This window comes from Haliotis rubra, unplaced genomic scaffold (genome assembly GCF_003918875.1).
Source record: "Haliotis rubra isolate DU_JTF1 unplaced genomic scaffold, ASM391887v1 Scf330, whole genome shotgun sequence".
NCBI classification, from domain to species: Eukaryota; Metazoa; Mollusca; class Gastropoda; order Lepetellida; family Haliotidae; genus Haliotis; species Haliotis rubra.
In genome coordinates, this window is record NW_025767003.1 from 922,986 (window position 1) to 944,649 (window position 21,664).

At 39.7% G+C, this 21,664-nt stretch overlaps 2 protein-coding genes across 2 annotated transcripts; both read right to left on the bottom strand.

Moving 5' to 3' along the window:
• Nucleotides 1-1,107: 1,107 nt before the first annotated feature.
• LOC124284200 (neuronal acetylcholine receptor subunit alpha-2-like) lies at nucleotides 1,108-9,322 on the bottom strand. The gene is made up of 6 exons (XM_046720265.1): nucleotides 8,918-9,322; nucleotides 5,613-5,939; nucleotides 5,136-5,351; nucleotides 3,551-3,845; nucleotides 3,368-3,373; nucleotides 1,108-1,199 (listed from the first exon to the last, which is right to left on the bottom strand). Exons 1-6 carry the CDS (start codon nucleotides 9,320-9,322, stop codon nucleotides 1,108-1,110), a joined length of 1,341 nt encoding a protein of 446 aa, XP_046576221.1.
• Nucleotides 9,323-15,588: 6,266 nt separating this feature from the next.
• On the bottom strand, nucleotides 15,589-19,365 carry LOC124284201 (acetylcholine receptor subunit delta-like). The gene is made up of 4 exons (XM_046720266.1): nucleotides 18,961-19,365; nucleotides 18,484-18,699; nucleotides 16,716-16,721; nucleotides 15,589-15,618 (listed from the first exon to the last, which is right to left on the bottom strand). The coding sequence occupies exons 1-4, from the start codon at nucleotides 19,363-19,365 to the stop codon at nucleotides 15,589-15,591; spliced, it is 657 nt and encodes a 218-aa protein (XP_046576222.1).
• Nucleotides 19,366-21,664: the final 2,299 nt, after the last annotated feature.

A 21,664-nucleotide genomic window follows, 5' to 3' on the forward strand; every position in this document is an offset into this window, starting at 1 on the left:
GCTTGAGCATGTATATTGTCTTTATACTTTTGCAGTTTCGAGCATAGGATACGCATTAGTCGTTACGATTTACTGGGTGACTGTATCAACACTTTATATTAGATGCCAACATATCAGAAGAAGATGGTTAGGCACTGAACTTTGATTCTTGGCACATATCCCTGGTAAAAGAAACTATAACCCCCATCTTCGTTTTGAGAAGTCTACAAATGTCTCACAAGCAATCACCCACGCGAGGAAATCTTGCAGCTGAGTCAGTGGTTGGTTGACCCCAGTTCGTGGATGGTGAGCATTTTGTTCTTTAACCTGCGAATCCAATTACGTCTGTCTCTTGGAACTGCATTGTTATTATTCATCTGGACAAGAATTTCCTCTTTTGAGGAACCATGGTGTGTTAGTGAGATCTATGCAGTTGCTTACTGAAAGCTCCTTGTTCTTCAGAAGCGGGTACCAACATGTCTTTCATTACAATTAGGTCTCTTATGTCACTGCATTGTCGGGTATCTGGAATTGGACCGGAAAGTAACTTTCCATTTTAATGTCTGTTTTGTATATTGTGAAATACAAGGTAAGCCTTCCCCAGTCGTTCTTCTTCTCGTTCTCGTTAGGGTTTGTTTTACCATAGCGATCAAAACATAAATAATTAAAAATATGCATCAAATAGTGGCAGATTGTACAAGACACTGAACACACAAGACCCTCGTCTGGTCAACAGGTTAACGTAGGTCTATTACGTGCTCTACGCAACCTCTGTGTTCTGGTAGTATCACTGTAGTTATTGCCGGTGGGATCAATAACGAAACCGTGATATTGAGAACTATTATATGTTTGATGTTAAACAATCTCCAACTAGACATCAATACCTGTGACTCTCTTTAATTATAATCACAAACCACATTGAGATCTATGTCAACATACATGCTATGTGAGCATAAATAGCATTTCAATTGCTCTGTATTATTGGAAAGCAACGATGAATGTGTCCTCGAGACTATTTTATGCAATCATTACACAACAAATGTGTTTCGTTGCCTCCATTGTATGGTACATTAAATCATGATATGTGAGCATCACAGTTATTAAAACCCTTTACAAAACAGTGTTTGGTCACAGTGTAAGACAGCTGATGACGACGTTCTTGTGGCAAGCATGGAGATTCAGGGAATATTTTGCGAAGCTAGCTCTTTTGTTTTTGATGTCTGAAATAGGAAACATGGTGCATTACAAATGAAACTACACATCCACGTTTGATGTGCTTTGTTGAAGGAGAATACTGGAAAATATATGACTGGGTAAAGATAAAGTCATCAGAAACGTGTATCCCAATTCCAAAAGCAAAAGACAGATTTAGCCAGGAGAAAGGTTTGGATTCACAGGTGTCAATAGGCTTCATAATGACGTCAGGGGATTCCCCACGGGCTTTACAAGTAGCAAAATGGCATAAAATAAAAGCTGCAGTGCGTCCTTAATGTGCACCTATCCAACAAGTATACAATCTTTATAAACAATAACCGAAATACTTAACAGAATTATTACAAAATCAGCTCAGCCAAACGTCCCAATACATGTAATTAGGATCCAAAAGCAGAGCGCCCATCCTACGCCTCTCCCCACTCTGCTGTGATGGCTGCTCTTTGTGCTGAACTTGTAAAACTCCCGAATAGGTAACTTTATGACCACGTAGTTTAATTTTTGTAATTACTTCTACATATTGTTTTTCTGTAGATGTCGGTAGGAGCGTTTCCAAACATGGAGCGCCTCCTATTGAATTTCAACCAATTTCGAGATAGATACGTTCATGTTTAAATTGCGGTTAAAACAGTTTGCATCAGGACGTGTAACAAAAGACATTGAAAGTGCCTCCGTTTCGCTTGATTCTTCTTCATTTTGACTGGAATTTTCTTTTGCAAGATCTAAAATCGGCTCGTACTGATACGGTCTAACATCCATGTCCAAAATGACATCGGAAACATCTTTAACTGCTTCAGAATCCATGGTCACTGTCAAGTTGTCCAGCAAAATCAAAGAGGAAGCCATTGGCAATAGGTACATATGACGTCATGTCACGTGATATCTGCTTCTGCATTAACTGTCGGGTGTTTCCGTAATAGGCGGAAATAAGAGTGTGTTTTCGGCGTTTATTGCGATATTAAAAGTTTTTGTTCAATTTTAATCACGAAAGGTGACTTTTAGAATACTGTTACCCCTATGAAAAAAAATTGGCGTTAGTTTTCTCCTTTAAGCGACAATCTTTGCCCCAAGCACCGCCTAAAGACAAAAGTGATGCCCCATCATAACTGTCATCTGGTACATACTGATAGCGGCAGATGTTGGAGGATGATCAAGCGTCCCGTATTGTCATATTGCAAGGCTTTCCTCTAGGGTTCCCGCTTCATGTCAGCTGACGACGTTGCTGGTCTACTTGGCTTCTATGCTTTTCATGTGTTCGTGCCGAATATTACCGTGAAATATAACTGTTTGAGTATATAAACATTTTGTTCAGAAGCTGTCATTCAGATGCACACACCGCATAACATATTGCACCCAGTTCCATATTTTTTCTATTCAGCTTAACGTGCTATTTATTCATGGTAGAAAGAAAAGAAACATACTGCATTATGGTGCAGATCTAGACAACCTGTAGATTTAACAACACTAAATAAACATTTGAAGCGAAATGCTGCTCATTTGGTTCCAAATTTAACATAACTCTACTTTGATTCGTAGTGTGTTCACCTCCAGTTAACACTTCACTTTTCAGATAAAGTTTTTTATAAAATGTTTGAATCTATACACCATCGTCATGGCGTCATTATGATTTACAAACTGCAAGATCGCTTATTGTGACGTCACAGTAGGTGAGGGAGTAGTGCATGATGGCAAGATCTGTTGATGTTACTGAATGTAACAGTACACACTGGCAACCCTGCTTAACCAGGATTTCTGTCAGGTCCTTTTTTGCATTTGTTGTAAAATATCTAGAATCATCACATTATACTTTGCAAGGTGTCTACAAAGATCATTGTTCCAAATACATTTTAATCATCTCTGTTTGTCTGCTGTACACACAACATACACGTGTAAGATGCATGCATGTATATTTGAAAGGAAATGATTTTTTGTGAACTGTCCATTTTAATCAAATTTATTCCAACAACAAAACTCTCCAACACTAATACTGTACTTAGACAATCTAATGGGACAAACATGATCTCCAGACTGTATGGCAAAAGTGCTGCTAGTTGTCCAAGGAAACATTATTCAATGATGTTGAATTTACCATTTTCAAAAACAATATACGCTGGACATGCACTGTACCTGCAATGAATAAACACTGTGAAAAAGTAAACGTGTGTGACGTACGTACCGTCACCTACAAATCACAACAAAGTGGTTAATTATCAAGTCTTTCAACGGCCATTATACAAAATGAGTATAAAAGTTTTTTATGACTGTTTCAGTGTTCCAGCAATATCACAACAGTAAACACCAGAAATGAGCTTCATACAAATTACTCATGTGGAGAGTCAAACCCGTGACTTTCACGTACAGCAAAGTTGGCGTTCACAAATATTTCTTTGAAGAGCTTTTGAGCTTAGCAGTGACACGGAGGTCTTAAGATCTGATGGTAGAGAGTTCCAGAGGGGGGCAGCAGCATGGGAACATGAATTTGCACCAAAGGTTTTGAGTTTGATCACAGGGACAACTAGCAAGAGTTGATCACTGGAGCGGAGAGATCTTTCCGGTTTGTACAGTGTTATCAAGTCCTGGAGGTATGCTGGGCCAATGTTATTAATAGACTGATAGACAAGGGAGAGCAGTTTAAATTCAATCCTCTCGCGTATCTGGAGCCAATGAAGAGAACTGAGAGCTGACGTAATATGAGAGTGTAGCTTTGTCCTTGTGACGATGCGAGCAGCCTGATTCTGTATTTTCTGGAGACGCTGTAATTGCTCATCAGAGATACCAATTAGTAAACTATTACAGTAGTCCAAGCGTGATAGAACTACAGATCGAACGAGGGTGGTCGTTGCTTCCATGGTTAAGATGTTGCGTTGGGAACCAATATTGCGGAGATGGAAGTGATATATTTTGCATAAGTGGTTGATATGACTTTTCATATTAGTTAAATGTGAGTCAAAATAAACACCAAGATTTCTTACAGAGGAAGAGAAGGGGATTGAGGGTTGCCCAATGAAAATGGAAGAAAGCTGACACTTCTGCTGTCTTTGACGTGGAGCAATAATGATGGCTTCTGTTTTACTATCAATTAAGACCAGTTTGTTTTTTGTCATTCAATGACTTGACATCATTGAGATAAGACTCCATGTTATCCTTGGCCTTTTGCTGACTGTCTGGACTTGGTTTAAAGCTGTCCTCAATTGGGAGTCATCAGCATAAAAGTGTTGCCCAATGTATGGTTTGTTGATTATGGTTTCTCTGAAGTTGTATAATAGCAGAGTGGTTGCATTACAGCAATACAAAAGTCAGTCCATATACTCTCAATTTCAAGTATATTTGCTTGTGAGTCCTGTGTTTTACAATAACCCACGGCCTTGAAACATTCAATGAGTTTTGAGATGCACATCGTTTTTCAATGCCTATTGAGAGTAGATAATCCGCCTGGGAAGTAGAACGGTAGATGTTTCTATAAAAATACCCATGCTGATGATAGAATTATAAATGAAACAACATACAGTAGTCAAATGTACCTACTCCAACTACATTTTCAAGAGCAGAGCAAAAGAAACAACAGGTAATCCTTGTCAACAATTATAGTATGCAGTATTTAAACATACTTACTACAGTTTCAAAAGTAGGACAAAACAAACAATGGTGAGGGTGACTGTCAAACAAAATATAACGCTGAAACCGATTTTGTTTAAAAGTGAAGCAAGCTGTTTCCTCCCTCTTGCTCCTCTCTTCCGTTCAGACATGTTCTCAGGTGCACGATCGCATGTATCATGTGATGGAGATTCGTTTTCTGTCTCATTTATTCTACGGCTCGGGGAGTTTCCACACGAAACGTCCTTTGCTCTGTCTCCATGGTAAACGTTCAAAATGGCAACAGTAATCAACGTTGTCGTGACCTTGAGAAACATCATTGCAAGAAGGTAAATGCTGAAGATGCTGACAGTATCGGACACTTCCGGTAGACGTCCACTGATGGCAGACATGTAGACTGCGTAGCACAGCACAATGGATATACACAGCGATACCTTCTCCCCAGTCTCCGGTGGAAGCAAAAACACACCAAGGTTAAGGACGGAGAGAAGCATGACGGGAAGGATGTTGGTGATGACGTAATAGAGGTACTTGCGTTTAAAGACGAATGTGAAAACCATCTCTGTCTGAATAAGAGTCTCAGCATATGAATGAACAAGTGCATGCTCTAACTTTCCTACTATTTCCCATTCTCCATTTCGTTGAAATATAGTTGGTTCTATTTGGACCCAGTCTACTGTCATATTAATTTCTTTAATTACAGAAGACCATTGGAGAAAGTTGATACTGCACGTTTGGGTATCAAACGGAAACTTCCTCATGTCTAAAGGGCATTTCGTACGTTTTCTTATCCATTTGTACCACTGTACACGTCCATCGTTGCTTACCCTTGCTGTTTCTCCGTCCGGGTATATGAGAGGCGGGTCATCTAATCCATTTAGCAGGAGCAAGTCTGGAAACCACAACTTTTCAACAGGTATTGTTATATTGGTTATATTACCGTATCTATCTGAGTTCCACGTCAGCAGGTCGTCCGTCCATTCAAGCCATACGTAACCAGTTGAAATGAGTGTCTGAGTGTTTTCCTCCAAGGGTTCAACAGATGCCAGACTGTAGGAGACCAGCACATCCACAGTCTCACTGGCGTTCTTCCTGGGTCTGATATACGTCTTGTAGTTCTCAAGCAGGTCATTATATACGGCGTACAGAGGACCCTGGTAAGTAGCAGACTCAAGACTGCAGACTCCACTCAGAAAGACACACAGTGCTAAGACCCTACACCGGTCCAACATCATAAACCAAAGGGTACACAATCAAGCTTGATGGACGTCAGTACGCAACTGAATGATTCTCACAAGGCGATGTACAGGCTCCGGTAGAGCAGGGGCGCCATAAAAGACCCAAAGGGAATGTACATGTGAAATAGATTGACGATCACGTAGTTGTTTCACATTACCACTATTCCAAAAAATATCCATTAAATGCTCTCATTAGTTCTTGTCACTGTCACTGTATTTTCTTTACAATCGTTGCTCCTCCCATTTTAGAAAATAATGTCGCACATTTTCGGAAGGTCATGTTAACCTAACCTGTAATCACGATCAGCTAATGGAAGAGACAGCTTTGAATACTGGCTTAACACAAGACATAATTGTTCCGTAATAACTGAATGTTTGTCCAGCGTCATTCCATGGTGCTGTGAAGCAAAATCAATCATAAAGCGAGATCAAGTAAGGAGGTAGCAGTTTTCCAGAGTGCTAGATATATACAGGTCCAATGTGTTTGATGTGTTACAGCTCTGCCCTATTGTTTACTGTACACAAGCGAGCGCCGGTGTCACTGTCGAACGTGTTTAACTATGCAGCATTACAAACATCCATTAGCTGTCCAAATGAAGAAAAGCATTACCTTACTCATAATGCATATAAACGACTGCATGTGTACTCTTAAAAGACATGGGAAACTCGGAAATAAGTCAGAATATCCGAAATTATAACAGATATTCTAGGGGAGCTTGGACATGAATACACTGGTATGTCATGGAAAGGACTGCAGCAAGTGGAGGCCAGTGGAGAGTTTAAACATTTGTGTTATATGGAAGTGTATAACAGTTTTTGTCACAATTATGCTTGTTTCACCACACAAAATGACTGTATTACTCAAATTTACTAACGTTAGGAAATCTACGTTTCATCCGGCGGCCATATGAACAACGTTTGAAATCTACGTATCATCTGGCTGTCAGATTTACACACGTTTAAAGAGGTGTTAAAATAAACGAACACTCAGCTCTACATTTACATGTATTTCACAGGTGTGTAAATCTGGCCATTGTTTTCATGTGTTTTCTAGCATGTGTAACATATGTAAATGCTGTGATTGTAGGACTTGCATTTCAATACCTTTGAAATCTCGTATGACCAGGGTTAGGTTTGTCATATATTTAGTACACGCGTAAATAGTTGGTAATGGGTAAAAAGAGTGTTACATATTGACACTACTTTAACATGTATTTCAATGGTTCTTTAATATAACTGTCACATCGGGTTCGTTAGCGCGTCCGACCATGCCATAATGCACTGGGATCATTAGAAACACATGGCGAAGTGATACCCATGACTGAGCACCACTATTAACGTGCGTGCCTTTCTTGACGTACATATGATGTCTGTTTAAAAGGTTCAAATATCGGGTCTTTGAGCAGGCGATATGTATGTTAGGGAGTGTGTGCATGTGTGTGTGTGTGTGTGTGTGCATGTGTGTGAGCGGGTGTTTGATGGGATAGGCCTAGGGTGAGGTGGTGGCGGTGGGGTACTGATTAGCCTTTCCTATCAGTAGCTAATATCGTTTATACACTTTTTGTAACGGAAATTACATTACAGTTTAAATAACTGATCTTAGGTCCCCTTTTATATATTACATACAAAAAGACACTGCTTATTGCAATAAAACACAGACAGATGTGTTCAAACAGACATGAACCGGTAGGTCCCTTATTCTAGTGAACACTTGTATGAGTTATCTGACTGGTCATAGCTGCACAATTGTCATTACCTATACTTTCAAAACAGATGATTACAATGTATTAATGATTCCAGATGTAAATTACTGTTGTAAATGTGTAAACATGCACATACTTGGTGTGGCCTCTTTTTGATTCGGAATACAGATACTATCCCATACGGACGTTTTCTCAAATTTCAGTTACACGACGGAATATACTGTACACCTATTTTGATTCCATCTCTTGGGTAGATTATAGAAAATTCTAGTGATTGCAATTAGTTCATAAGCTTAGATAACTAAGCAGTTTCGATAATTATTGAAAGCTTACTACCTGACAGCATATATGTTGCTCATGCGTTTTCATTTTTTACTTTTTACTGTCTGATTTGTTATACATTATATAATAATATTCATCATTTTGGCATCCCAATATATGGAATATAATGTGTGGACAGAAGGAAATATATGTTTTCGTTTTAGCTTGGGTCAGCGCGCCCGAATACACCCGTCGCTATGCGTATATGTACGTGGGTTTTAAAATCTCGTGCATTTCGTGGGGATAGCTGACGACAGCGTTAATCAGTTTAACATCGGCAGTTAGTCAGACATATTGCTGAGGGACAGGGTCGTCCATATCGAGCTCCAGCCAGGAGTTACAAATTACTTAGTAGATTGCTTCCATTATCGGGAAGCATAGAAGCTTAGTTAACATTCACACTTTCGGTGAATGTACAGTGCGGGGGATTTTCATTGGGTTTACTGTTTTGTTTCGGTTTTGGTGTATTAAATGTTCAGACATAATTATTTTGACTTTTCGTTTAATTTATAAATGGGGAATACGAACTGCCTCATTCCCAATGTGTACTTATTAATCTATCAAAGTACCAGAACGTATTATCTGTATGTTTACTATTAGTGGGTGCAACTGTTAAATGTACCTACGTACAGAATTTCCAGGAAATACCGGCATCCTGACCACAACGACCATTCATTATGAACAAGCTCAAGGCGGCACACCAATGGAGTAGTTTTTTACCAGAATGATTCAAAACTTTATCGCAAAGACGACGTTTTGTAGTCACTGTGTCGAATATATACTTAATATCCTCATCTCCAATTGCATCTGATACACACTCATCAACGCTATCAGGTTCTTCGCCAGTTCTTGCATTCCGTCGTTGCTTACCCTTGCTGTTTCCCCGTCCGGGTATATGAGAGGCGGGTCATCTAATCCATTTAGCAGGACCAGGTCTGGAAAACACAGCTTTTCAACAGGTATTGTTATATTGGTAATATTACCGTATCTATCTGAGTTCCACCTCAGTAGGACATCCGTCCATTCAAGCCATAAGTAACCAGTTGAAATGAGTGTCTGAGTGTTCTCCTCCAAGGCTTCAACAGATGCCAGACTGTAGGAGACCAGCACATCCACAGTCTCACTGGAGTTCTTCCTGGGTCTGGTATACGTCTTGTAGTTCTCAAGGAGGTCGTTATATACGGCGTACAGAGGACCCTGATCAGTAGCAGACTGAAGACTGCAGACTCCACATAGACACAAACACAGTGCTAGGACCCTACACCGGTCCAACATCATAAAACAAAGGCTACACAATCAAGGTTGATGGACGTCAGTACGAAACTGGATGGTTCTCACAAGGCGATACACAGGCTCCCGGTAGAGAAGACTCGCCATAAAAGAACCAAAGGGAATGCACAGATGAAATAGATTGACGATAACGCAGTTGTTTCACATTACCACACGCTATTCCAAAAGTATCCATTAAATGCTCTCATTAGTTCTTGTCACTGTCACTGTATTTACTTTCCAATTACAGCTTCTCCCATTTCAGAAAACAATGTCGCACATTTACGGAAGGTCATTTTAACGGAACCTGTAATCACGATCAGCTAATAGAAGAGACAGCTTTAAAGATTGGCTTAACACAAGACATAAATGGCCCGTAATTGCAGATTGTTTGTCCAGCGTCATTCCATGATGCTGTGAAGCAAAAAACAATCATAAACCGAGATCAAGTCAGGAGGTAGCAGTTTTCCAGAGTGCTAAATATATACAGGTCAAATGTTTTTGAAGTGTTACAGCTCTGTCCTATTGGTTACTGTACACAAACTCCCCGACCGCGTCATACCAAAAGACGTTAAAATATGGTGCTTGTTGGTCCCTGCCTGGCGCTCTGCATTAATGGGTACAACAAGGACTGGTCGGGTCGGAGTAAGTATAATGTGTCTGAGTGGGGTATTCATGCTTCACTGCGGCATGGTATCTCAGTGGGCTAGCACTATAAAACCAGCTTAAGTCTGGGCTAGTACAAGCAGCTGCACATACATATACACACGCATGCACGTCGTCATATGAGCGAAATATTCTCAAGCACGACGTTAAACCCAATTTCACCTCACCTCACCTGTTCACGAACAAGCACCGGTGTCACTGTCGAACTTATTTAACTATGCAGCAATACAAACATCCATTACCTGTCCAAATAAAGAAAATCATTACCTTAGGTTCACTCATAATACATGTAAACGACTGCATATGTACTCTTAAAACACATGGGAAACTCGGAAATAAGTCTGACTTTCCCAAATTATAAGAAATATTATTTGAAGGAAAACCATCTTGTATGGATGGTCAACTTCTTTATTGCAATGAGTGCGACGTTTCGGTGCAGGTACTCTGTATAACGGTGTTAGTACCTACACCGAAACGTCGCACTCATTGCAATTAAGAAGTTGACTATCCATACAACTTGGTTTTCCTTCACCTTCACAACTTCTAAAATGCCTCTCAAAGAGATATTATTTGTTTACTAGTATGAAGTGAATGATAATAATGAAAGAATTGGGAACATTTCACACCAGAAAAGGGGTTCTTGGGGGAGACTGAAAGATCTGTTTCCAGGCAGGAGTATTAGCCAAAAAGACCATAATGGAATGTACGTGTGGATCAGTTCAATCAAATATTGCATTGCTCGGACAAGAATATACTGGTATTTCACGGAAAGGATTAAAAGATCCACTCTCGGAGCAAATAGAAGCCAGTGGAGTTCTTAAAACATAGGTCTTAATTTTCTTGTCACAAATATGTCTGCTTTGCTTCGGATCCTTCGTACCTTGTTTAGCAGGGTCGATGGCAGGTAGGGTAAGTGACTGTTGAAAATGGTCCATGCAGAGCATCAAGGATCGAGCAGGTGCACCATCAGTTGAAGAATGTTTCCAATGTTCCTGAGGTGGATGCAGCACTTTCTATACTCATCAGTCACATGCTGTTCCATTGTCAATCCAGAGTGAAATAGAACATCTAGTTCTTTGACAATATGAGACATTGGTATGTTTGCATGTCAAGTCTTCAGAGTGTTGGAAGAATACTTCCAACGAGCCCTCCGTCTTTTCGTTGATGACGTTTGGCCCACAAGATATCTGATCCAACATTAATTTGCAGCAAAGACTTAAGTTGGCATTAGCTTGACGTTCATTTCGACTTCACTGGACACGACCATGCCTATCAAGTTGGGTCAGAGTGAGACTGGACCCTATCCCAGTTTCGTCAGTTTTGTCACCCATGGGACCCGTTGGTTGCGTTTCTATTGTGAATAATTAAAGCTATCACCGTTTGCATTTTCTTCCGACAGTGTTGTTATGGATTTTCAGCGATTCATTCATATACTTTTTCACAGCTATTTTTCTTTCACTCAAAATGGAATTAATTGTGAAAACTATTTTTCTTAAGGTTAAGACCCACCTAACGCTAACAACCATGTTTCCTAGTAATACCTGTAGTGGATAAGGGGAGACATATTTTCACACAAATATCTTCTTCGATGTTATGTGAGGTGCATTGTCGGGTATCTGGAATTCGACCGGAAAGTAACTTTCCTTTTTAATGTCTGTTTTGTATATTGTGAAATACAAGGTAAGCCTTCCCCACTCGTTCTTCTTGTCGTTCTCGTTAGGGTTTGTTTACCATAGCGATAAAAAACATAAATAATTAAATTATATGCATCAAATAGTGGCAGATTGTACAGGACACTGAACACACAAGACCCTCGTCTGGTCAGCAGGTTAACGTAAGTCTATTACGTGCTCTACGCAACCTCTGTGTTCTGGTAGTATCACTGTAGTTATTGCCGGTGGGATCAATAACGAAACCGTGATATTGAGAACTATTATATGTTTGATGTTAAACAATCTCCAACTAGACATCAACACCTGTGACTTCTCTTTAATTATAATCACAAACCACTGAGATCTATGTCAACATACATGCTATGTGAGCATAAATTGCATTTTAATTGCTCTGTATTATTGGAAAGCAACGATGAATGTGTCCTCGGGACTATTTTATGCTATCATTACACAACAAATGTGTTTTGTTGCCTCCATTGTATGGTACATTAAATCATGATATGTGAGCATCACAATTATTAAACCTTTTGCAAACAGTGGTTGGTCACAGTGTAAGACAGCTAATAACGACGTTCTTGTGGCAAGCATGGAGATTCAGGAAATATTTTGCGTAGCTAGCTCTTTTGTTTTTGATGTTTGAAATAGGAAACATGGTGCATTACCAAAGAAACTACACATCCACGTTTGATGTGCTTGGTACAAGGAGAATACCGGGTATTGTAAACCAATAGTGAGTGCTTTCCGCAATCGGATTGGTTAATTACCCTTGTCGAATATTGTTCGACATACCTGAAAATGATGGCCTAATAACCGCACATTAATACGTTGGCACTAATACCGTACTATTTTCGCTGCATGAATTTGCATAATTGAGGAACATTACCACCTCAAATTCTTTCTCTGGGATTTTGATACAATCTTTGAAGACGACAAATTCTTGGAAGAATTATTCAAAGATGATGGTGTATACAATCACATGGCACATAATCATATGTGATCAGATAACAGTAAAGTGATTGAAGAGCCATAAAATAATATCCTTCAATGATGTTTATTCACAAATGAACTGCTCCGCAAATTTCAAGCATTCGAGTATTTAATTTGGTACAATATTCCAAGTTTAAAGATTATTATTCAGCCAAAGAATAAGTTAATGATACTAGTTTCTAGATAATGATCTTCCAAAATACACCAATGCCAGCACTCCGGACGTTTCCACTTCGAAATTCCAGCGCTAACGCTGACCCGGCTCCATCTTGTACACCGAGCGTCCCTCCACAGTCCCGCTTTGCTAAGGTTGATGAGAATGGCCTGAGGGAAATAATTGATGGGTCATTATCGAAAGCAACTGAGAGAAATACAATTTTCTTCAGAGGTGTGCAACGTTTAACATTTTGTAAACAAACCAAAAGGAAATTACATGTTAGTTACCTCCCTTTCGCTAGACTGTCACAAGGCTTCTAAACAGAATTATCAAAGGCATAAAAAACAAATATAGTTATTATTTCTCAAAAACAGCTTTCAACAAGATTAACATCTGATCTAACACTGAATGATAATATTATGATATACTAAAATAGCAAAAAATAAATACTAATCGGTAATAATGAAAAGGTACTAATGCAGTCTAGAAAAATCCCACTGACACAAGCCCAAGCATATCAAAACAATTAAAAATGTTGAAATCTTACCTTTTGTGTCCGGTTTCATCCTTCATACGACAAATCCCACATGAATCCCAATAATGAATCGTTCTTTCAACATCCGAAATCTGTCGTCGATATCTGCGATTCTGTTGGGTACACCTCACTTCAGTCACGATGCGTTGGCAAAAATTCACTGTCACAAATGATGAAAAACATCTCCAAGAATGCCAAGTTGCCACACACATACACAAATCACTGCCTTCGCGCAACAGCCGTCATTCTGCTATCCCATGCCGGAATCGAGTTGAAAGTTTAAAATCATACTGCACCGAATCCAGCAGTGTACAGAAGAGGTCGTACTCGGCCATTTTGCAAGGGTCTGATCGCCAACGCGTCGATTCTCGTGCCGTTGCCACTGTTTCATCATCTTGGCCCTTTTCACACTCGCAAAGTTCTTCAATTGTATCCGTGATGGGAATGTTTCAGGGCATACACAATTCTACCATAAATGTCAGCTTCGTTAATCGACATTCTACCATGAATCAAGAAAATACTAGATTCTGATTGGTTGTTCAGAAAAATCAGACGGCATCAATTGTGGATTGACGCTCATCTGATTGTAAGGCCGCTTCACCGCGCATTAACAAATCTTATTGTGAGAACTACTTCCGTTTGACCACAATGATGGCGGATCATAACAACAACTCCATGGATTTTGACGCTGACTTTCGAATATTCCACATAGGCAATTGGAAATTTTTGGATTAAAAATGCGTTTGATTTCATTGCGCTTCACTGCGTTCGGTTCCAATTGAAATTTAGTCGCCATCAATTCAGTAAAGCATGTCTCTGATTTTCAAACACACTAGGTTTATCTCCTAAGTAGGACTAACTTTACACGATCAAATCCTTGTGGTCATTCTTGATTGGACCAGTCTACGTAAGATTACATGAGGTGGAGAAGGTAGCATAAAATGGAATTCTTTCATTGTCATTGCAATTCCAGTGGTATTGCAGTAATTGAGATTGTAATGTTACTCATCAAGTTTAATTTTAAAAATGACTGAATACATTTTGTTTTGTGTATTATAGTGACAGTTATTCATTTCGAACATGACGTAACCTATCTCCCCCATTAGATAATAGCGTAACCCTTCTTTTGTCGTTTCTCGTATCTGGGGCGACAGCGAACTTGACCACGAGAGGCTAACCGCATTGCGACAAACGATCGCGCTACATTCAAAGAACTCCTTGGAAAAGGCTTCTCACTACAAATTGGTTTACAAAATCGATAACGCCGTCGGTTTTAAACTAAATTTGCCTATGTTGAATTCCAATGAATCCCGGAAATTGAACAAACCAAACTATTTATCTTCTAAATGATAAAGTCATCAGAAACATGTATCCCAATTCCAAACAAAGAAGACAGATTTAGCCAGGAAAAGGGTTGGATTCACATGGCATAAAATAAAAGCTGCAATGCTTCCTTAATGTGCACCTATCCGACAAGTAAACAATCTTTATAAACAAAAACCGAAATACTTAACAGAATGATTACAAAATCAGCGCAGCCAAACGTCCCAATACATGTAATTAGGATCCAAAAGCATAGCGCCCATCCTACGCCTCTCCCCACTCTGCTGTGATGGCTGCTCTTTGTGCTGAACTTGTAAAACTCCCGAATAAGTAACTTTATTACCACGTAGTTTAATTTTTGTGTACTTCTACATATTGTTTTCTGTAGATGTCGGTAGGAGCCAAAACCTCCATGGAAACATGAAAACATGCGTTTCCATGGAAACTCATGGAGCGCCTCATATTGAATTTCAACCAATTTCGAGATAGATACGTTCATGTTTAAACTGCGGTTCAAAACAGTTTGCATCCAGGACGTGTAACAAAGACTTGCCTCCGTTTCGCTTGATTCTTCTTCATTTTCACTGGAATTTTCTCTTGCAATTTCTAAAATCGGCTTGTACTGATACGGTCTAACATCCATGTCAAAAATGACATCGGAAACATCTTTTACTGCTTCAGAATCCATGGTCACTGTCAAGTTGTCCAGCAAAATCAAAGAGGAAGCCATTGGCAATAGGTACATATGACGTCATGTCACGTGATATCTGCTTCTGCATTAACTGTCGGGTGTTTCCGTAATAGGCGGAAATAAGAGTGTGTTTTCGGCGTTTATTGCGATATTAAAAGTTTTTGTTCAATTTTAATCACGAAAGGTGACTTTTAGAATACTGTTACCCCTATGAAAAAAAATTGGCGTTAGTTTTCTCCTTTAAGCGACAATCTTTGCCCCAAGCACCGCCTAAAGACAAAAGTGATGCCCCATCATAACTGTCATCTGGTACATACTGATAGCGGCAGATGTTGGAGGATGATCAAGCGTCCCGTATTGTCATATTGCAAGGCTTTCCTCTAGGGTTCCCGCTTCATGTCAGCTGACGACGTTGCTGGTCTACTTGGCTTCTATGCTTTTCATGTGTTCGTGCCGAATATTACCGTGAAATATAACTGTTTGAGTATATAAACATTTTTGTTCAGAAGCTGTCATTCAGATGCACACACCGCATAACATATTGCACCCAGTTCCATATTTTCTATTCAGCTTAACGTGCTATTTATTCATGGTAGAAAGAAAAGAAACATACTGCATTATGGTGCAGATCTAGACAACCTGTAGATTTAACAACACTAAATAAACATTTGAAGCCAAATGCTGCTCATTTGGTTCCAAATTTAACATAACTCTACTTTGATTCGTAGTGTGTTCACCTCCAGTTAACACTTCACTTTTCAGATAAAGTTTTTTATAAAATGTTTGAATCTATACACCATCGTCATGGCGTCATTATGATTTACAAACTGCAAGATCGCTTATTGTGACGTCACAGTAGGTGAGGGAGTAGTGCATGATGGCAAGATCTGTTGATGTTACTGAATGTAACAGTACACACTGGCAACCCTGCTTAACCAGGATTTCTGTCAGGTCCTTTTTTCGCATTTGTTGTAAAATATCTAGAATCATCACATTATACTTTGCAAGGTGTCTACAAAGATCATTGTTCCAAATACATTTTAATCATCTCTGTTTGTCTGCTGTACACAACATACACGTGTAAGATGCATGCATGTATATTTGAAAGGAAACGATTTTTGTGAACTGTCCATTTTAATCAAATTTATTCCAACAACAAAACTCTCCAACACTAATACTGTACTTAGACAATCTAATGGGACAAACATGATCTCCAGACTGTATGGCAAAAGTGCTGCTAGGTTGTCCAAGGAAACATTATTCAATGATGTTGAATTTACCATTTTCAAAAACAATATACGCTGGACATGCACTGTACCTGCAATGAATAAACACTGTGAAAAAGTAAACGTGTGTGACGTACGTACCGTCACCTACAAATCACAACAAAGTGGTTAATTATCAAGTCTTTCAACGGCCATTATACAAAATGAGTATAAAAGTTTTTTATGACTGTTTCAGTGTTCCAGCAATATCACAACAGTAAACACCAGAAATGAGCTTCATACAAATTACTCATGTGGAGAGTCAAACCCGTGACTTTCACGTACAGCAAAGTTGGCGTTCACAAATATTTCTTGAAGAGCTTTTTGAGCTTAGCAGTGACACGGAGGTCTTAAGATCTGATGGTAGAGAGTTCCAGAGGGGGGCAGCAGCATGGGAACATGAATTTGCACCAAAGGTTTTGAGTTTGATCACAGGGACAACTAGCAAGAGTTGATCACTGGAGCGGAGAGATCTTTCCGGTTTGTACAGTGTTATCAAGTCCTGGAGGTATGCTGGGCCAATGTTATTAATAGACTGATAGACAAGGGAGAGCAGTTTAAATTCAATCCTCTCGCGTATCTGGAGCCAATGAAGAGAACTGAGAGCTGACGTAATATGAGAGTGTAGCTTTGTCCTTGTGACGATGCGAGCAGCCTGATTCTGTATTTTCTGGAGACGCTGTAATTGCTCATCAGAGATACCAATTAGTAAACTATTACAGTAGTCCAAGCGTGATAGAACTACAGATCGAACGAGGGTGGTCGTTGCTTCCATGGTTAAGATGTTGCGTTGGGAACCAATATTGCGGAGATGGAAGTGATATATTTTGCATAAGTGGTTGATATGACTTTTCATATTAGTTAAATGTGAGTCAAAATAAACACCAAGATTTCTTACAGAGGAAGAGAAGGGGATTGAGGGTTGCCCAATGAAAATGGAAGAAAGCTGACACTTCTGCTGTCTTTGACGTGGAGCAATAATGATGGCTTCTGTTTTACTATCAATTAAGACCAGTTTGTTTTTTGTCATTCAATGACTTGACATCATTGAGATAAGACTCCATGTTATCCTTGGCCTTTTGCTGACTGTCTGGACTTGGTTTAAAGCTGTCCTCAATTGGGAGTCATCAGCATAAAAGTGTTGCCCAATGTATGGTTTGTTGATTATGGTTTCTCTGAAGTTGTATAATAGCAGAGTGGTTGCATTACAGCAATACAAAAGTCAGTCCATATACTCTCAATTTCAAGTATATTTGCTTGTGAGTCCTGTGTTTTACAATAACCCACGGCCTTGAAACATTCAATGAGTTTTGAGATGCACATCGTTTTTCAATGCCTATTGAGAGTAGATAATCCGCCTGGGAAGTAGAACGGTAGATGTTTCTATAAAAATACCCATGCTGATGATAGAATTATAAATGAAACAACATACAGTAGTCAAATGTACCTACTCCAACTACATTTTCAAGAGCAGAGCAAAAGAAACAACAGGTAATCCTTGTCAACAATTATAGTATGCAGTATTTAAACATACTTACTACAGTTTCAAAAGTAGGACAAAACAAACAATGGTGAGGGTGACTGTCAAACAAATTATAACGCTGAAACCGATTTTGTTTAAAAGTGAAGCAAGCTGTTTCCTCCCTCTTGCGCCTCTCTTCCGTTCAGACATGTTCTCAGGTGCACGATCGCATGTATCATGTGATAGAGATTCGTTTTCTGTCTCATTTGTTCTACGGCTCGGGGAGTTTGCACACGAAACGTCCTTTGCTCTGTCTCCATGGTAAACGTTCAAAATGGCAACAGTAATCAACGTTGTCGTGACCTTGAGAAACATCATTGCAAGAAGGTAAATGCTGAAGATGCTGACGGTATCGGACACTTCCGGTAGACGTCCACTGATGGCAGACATGTAGACTGCGTAGGACAGCACTATGGATATACACAGCGATACCTTCTCCCCAGTCTCCGGCGGAAGCAAAAACACACCAAGGTTGAGGACGGAGAGAAGCATGACGGGAAGGATGTTGGTGATGACGTAATAGAGGTACTTGCGTTTAAAGACGAATGTGAAAACCATCTCTGTCTGAATAAGTGTCTCAGTATATGAATGAAGAAGTGCGTGCTCTAACTTTCCTACTATTTCCCATTCTCCATTTCGTTGAAATATAGTTGGTTCTATTTGGACCCAGTCTACTGTCATGTTAATTTCTTTAATTACAGAAGACCATTGGAGAAAGTTGATACTGCACGTTTGGGTATCAAACGGAAACTTCCTCATGTCTAAAGGGCATTTCGTACGTTTTCTTATCCATTTGTACCACTGTACACGTCCATCGTTGCTTACCCTTGCTGTTTCTCCGTCCGGGTATATGAGAGGCGGGTCATCTAATCCATTTAGCAGGAGCAAGTCTGGAAACCACAGCTTTTCAACAGGTATTGTTATATTGGTAATATTACCGTATCTATCTGAGTTCCACGTCAGCAGGTCGTCCGTCCATTCAAGCCATACGTAACCAGTTGAAATGAGTGTCTGAGTGTTTTCCTCCAAGGCTTCAACAGATGCCAGACTGTAGGAGACCAGCACATCCACAGTCTCACTGGCGTTCTTCCTGGGTCTGATATACGTCTTGTAGTTCTCAAGCAGGTCATTATATACGGCGTACAGAGGACCCTGGTCAATAGCAGACTGAAGACTGCAGACTGCACTCAGAAACACACACACTGCTAGGACCCTACACCGGTCCAACATCACAAAACCAAAGGGTACACAATCAAGCTTGATGGACGTCAGTACGCAACTGAATGGTTCTCACAAGGCGATATATAGGCTCCCGGTAGAGCAGGGGCGCCATAAAAGAACCAAAGGGAATGTACATGTGAAACAGATTGACAATCACGCAGTTGTTTCACATTACCACTATTCCTAAAATATCCATTAAATGCTCTCATTAGTTCTTGTCACTGTCACTGTATTTACTTTACAATCGTTGCTGCTCCCATTTGAGAAAATAATGTCGCACATTTACGGAAGGTCATTTTAATCTAACCTGTAATCACGATCAGCTAATAGAAGAGACAGCTTTGAATACTGGCTTAACACAAGACATAATTGTTACGTAATTACAGAATGTTTGTCCAGCGTCATTCCATGGTGCTGTGAAGCAAAATCAATCATAAAGCGAGATCAAGTAAGGAGGTAGCAGTTTTCCAGAGTGCTAGATATATACAGGTCCAATGTGTTTGATGTGTTACAGCTCTGCCCTATTGTTTACTGTACACAAGCGAGCGCCGGTGTCAGTGTCGAACGTGTTTAACTATGCAGCATTACAAACATCCATTAGCTGTCCAAATGAAGAAAAGCATTACCTTACTCATAATGCATATAAACGACTGCATATATACATATAGTTTGGCATGAAATGCATGTGGACCCGGTTTTTTGTAAATATCTCTTCATCCAATGACCCAATCGATCTCAAACTGTGCAAGTGGATGTTTTGTCAGACAACCTAATCACATTGTAAATCACCGATTTCATGCATTTGTATTAAAGAATCTGTCTATGTAACTGTCAACAAAATGAACAGCAGAACGCAGACTGCTTGCAGAGGGAGGGAGCCAATGACCTGTAAAAGCGGCAGTGTTGGGTCATAAAGGTCAACGTTCGTCAATGTAGGTCAGCTATGCACATGACGGGTATGAAGAGGTGTCACAGGTCGTGAATAGGATAAGGTGGGCGCCAACTGTTAACCATCATACGGAGTTTGTTTCTCTGAGTTGTTCAACATTAACCACAAAACCCATTAGTGAGAATTATTCTGTAGGTTAAAATCTTTAAATTTGTAATGTTAATGTCATATTTTGTTTATGCAGTACCTAAGTGGAAATGCATTGACAGAACACAGAAAGTATATTTACACTAAATCATTAATCGGACCACCTATGGTTAGAACTCGACAACTGTTAAAGCCCCGTTCCCTTGGACACAAGCACATACAATCATGCACACTCATTGAAGAAAAGATAGAATGAAGACAAAAGTGTTATGTTGTGATGTCGTTCACATTCCAAATTAAGCAATGCATTTCTAATAGCTTTAAGCATATAGATAGTTAATATTTATATTTTCATGATAATTTTATGTGAAATGAGTGTTTCATGTTACACTATAAGTCGTTGGAATTAGTCAGTGCTGTCATTGTTAAAAGCAGTTATATTCCTTCGAGCATATCTGGCTGGATACTATTATTATCTGTAAATATAATAACAGAATTAAACTTCATCAAGTTCACTCCATTCTTCCACAGAGGAGTCATCAGTGTCCAGACGAATGACAACTGGATTAACTGTTTGCTCCTTCGAGCCATCTTTGAGCCAGTACTTTTTCTCCACCTTCTTGACATGTTCAACACATGCATGCCAGCGTGCAATGTCAATGTCACATATAGCAGTGTTGAATGATTGATTTTTCAGGGCCACTGTACTTTTAAGGTCTCCCCAAATAAGTTCGATTGGGTTGAGATCACAGTGGTACGGTGGTAATCTCAAGACCTTATGGCCGTGTTGGCGTAGCATGTTGTCAATGGGGACCTGTTGTGGGCACCTATTGTTTGGATCTCGAACACTGTGATAGGGAGCATTGTCCATGACAACAAGACTTTTGTAAGGCAGAGCTGGCAACAATTGTTCCTCAACATACTGTGTGAAAACCGTTGAATTCATTTCTGTATGATAGTCCCTACCATCTGTGCTCTTTGACCGAAATACCAGAACACACCCAGGTAGGAATCCACGGTGGGAACCAGCATGAAGAACGATTAAACGTTCACCTTTGCCTGTTGGTATTTTCCTACCATCACTGGGATCAGTGGGTAGCCACTGTCTGGCAGCAGTATGGTTTGCATTGACCCAGGTCTCATCCAGATATATAGGTTCGAACCCATCCTCTCTTGCCTGCTTAATTTCTCTCAGATAGTTACACCTTATTTTCACAATATCAGATCTCTCACACATTACAAGTTTCTGGTTCGCTACCTTCTTGTACTTGT

Bases quoted from the DNA above. Each gene is read 5' to 3' on its own strand.
- LOC124284200 (XM_046720265.1), bottom strand. From the start codon at position 9,322: ATGTTGGACCGGTGTAGGGTCCTAGCACTGTGTTTGTGTCTATGTGGA. The intron at 5,940-8,917 runs GTAAGCAACGAC...GCTACTTACCAG, and splicing joins CGGACGGGGAAACAGCAAGG to GGTCCTCTGTACGCCGTATA. The intron at 3,846-5,135 runs GTCAGCATCTTC...CATTGGCTCCAG, and splicing joins TACCGGAAGTGTCCGATACT to ATACGCGAGAGGATTGAATT.
- LOC124284201 (XM_046720266.1), bottom strand. From the start codon at position 19,365: ATGTTGGACCGGTGTAGGGTCCTAGCAGTGTGTGTGTTTCTGAGTGCA. The intron at 18,700-18,960 runs GTAAGCAACGAT...ACACTTATTCAG, and splicing joins CGGACGGAGAAACAGCAAGG to ACAGAGATGGTTTTCACATT.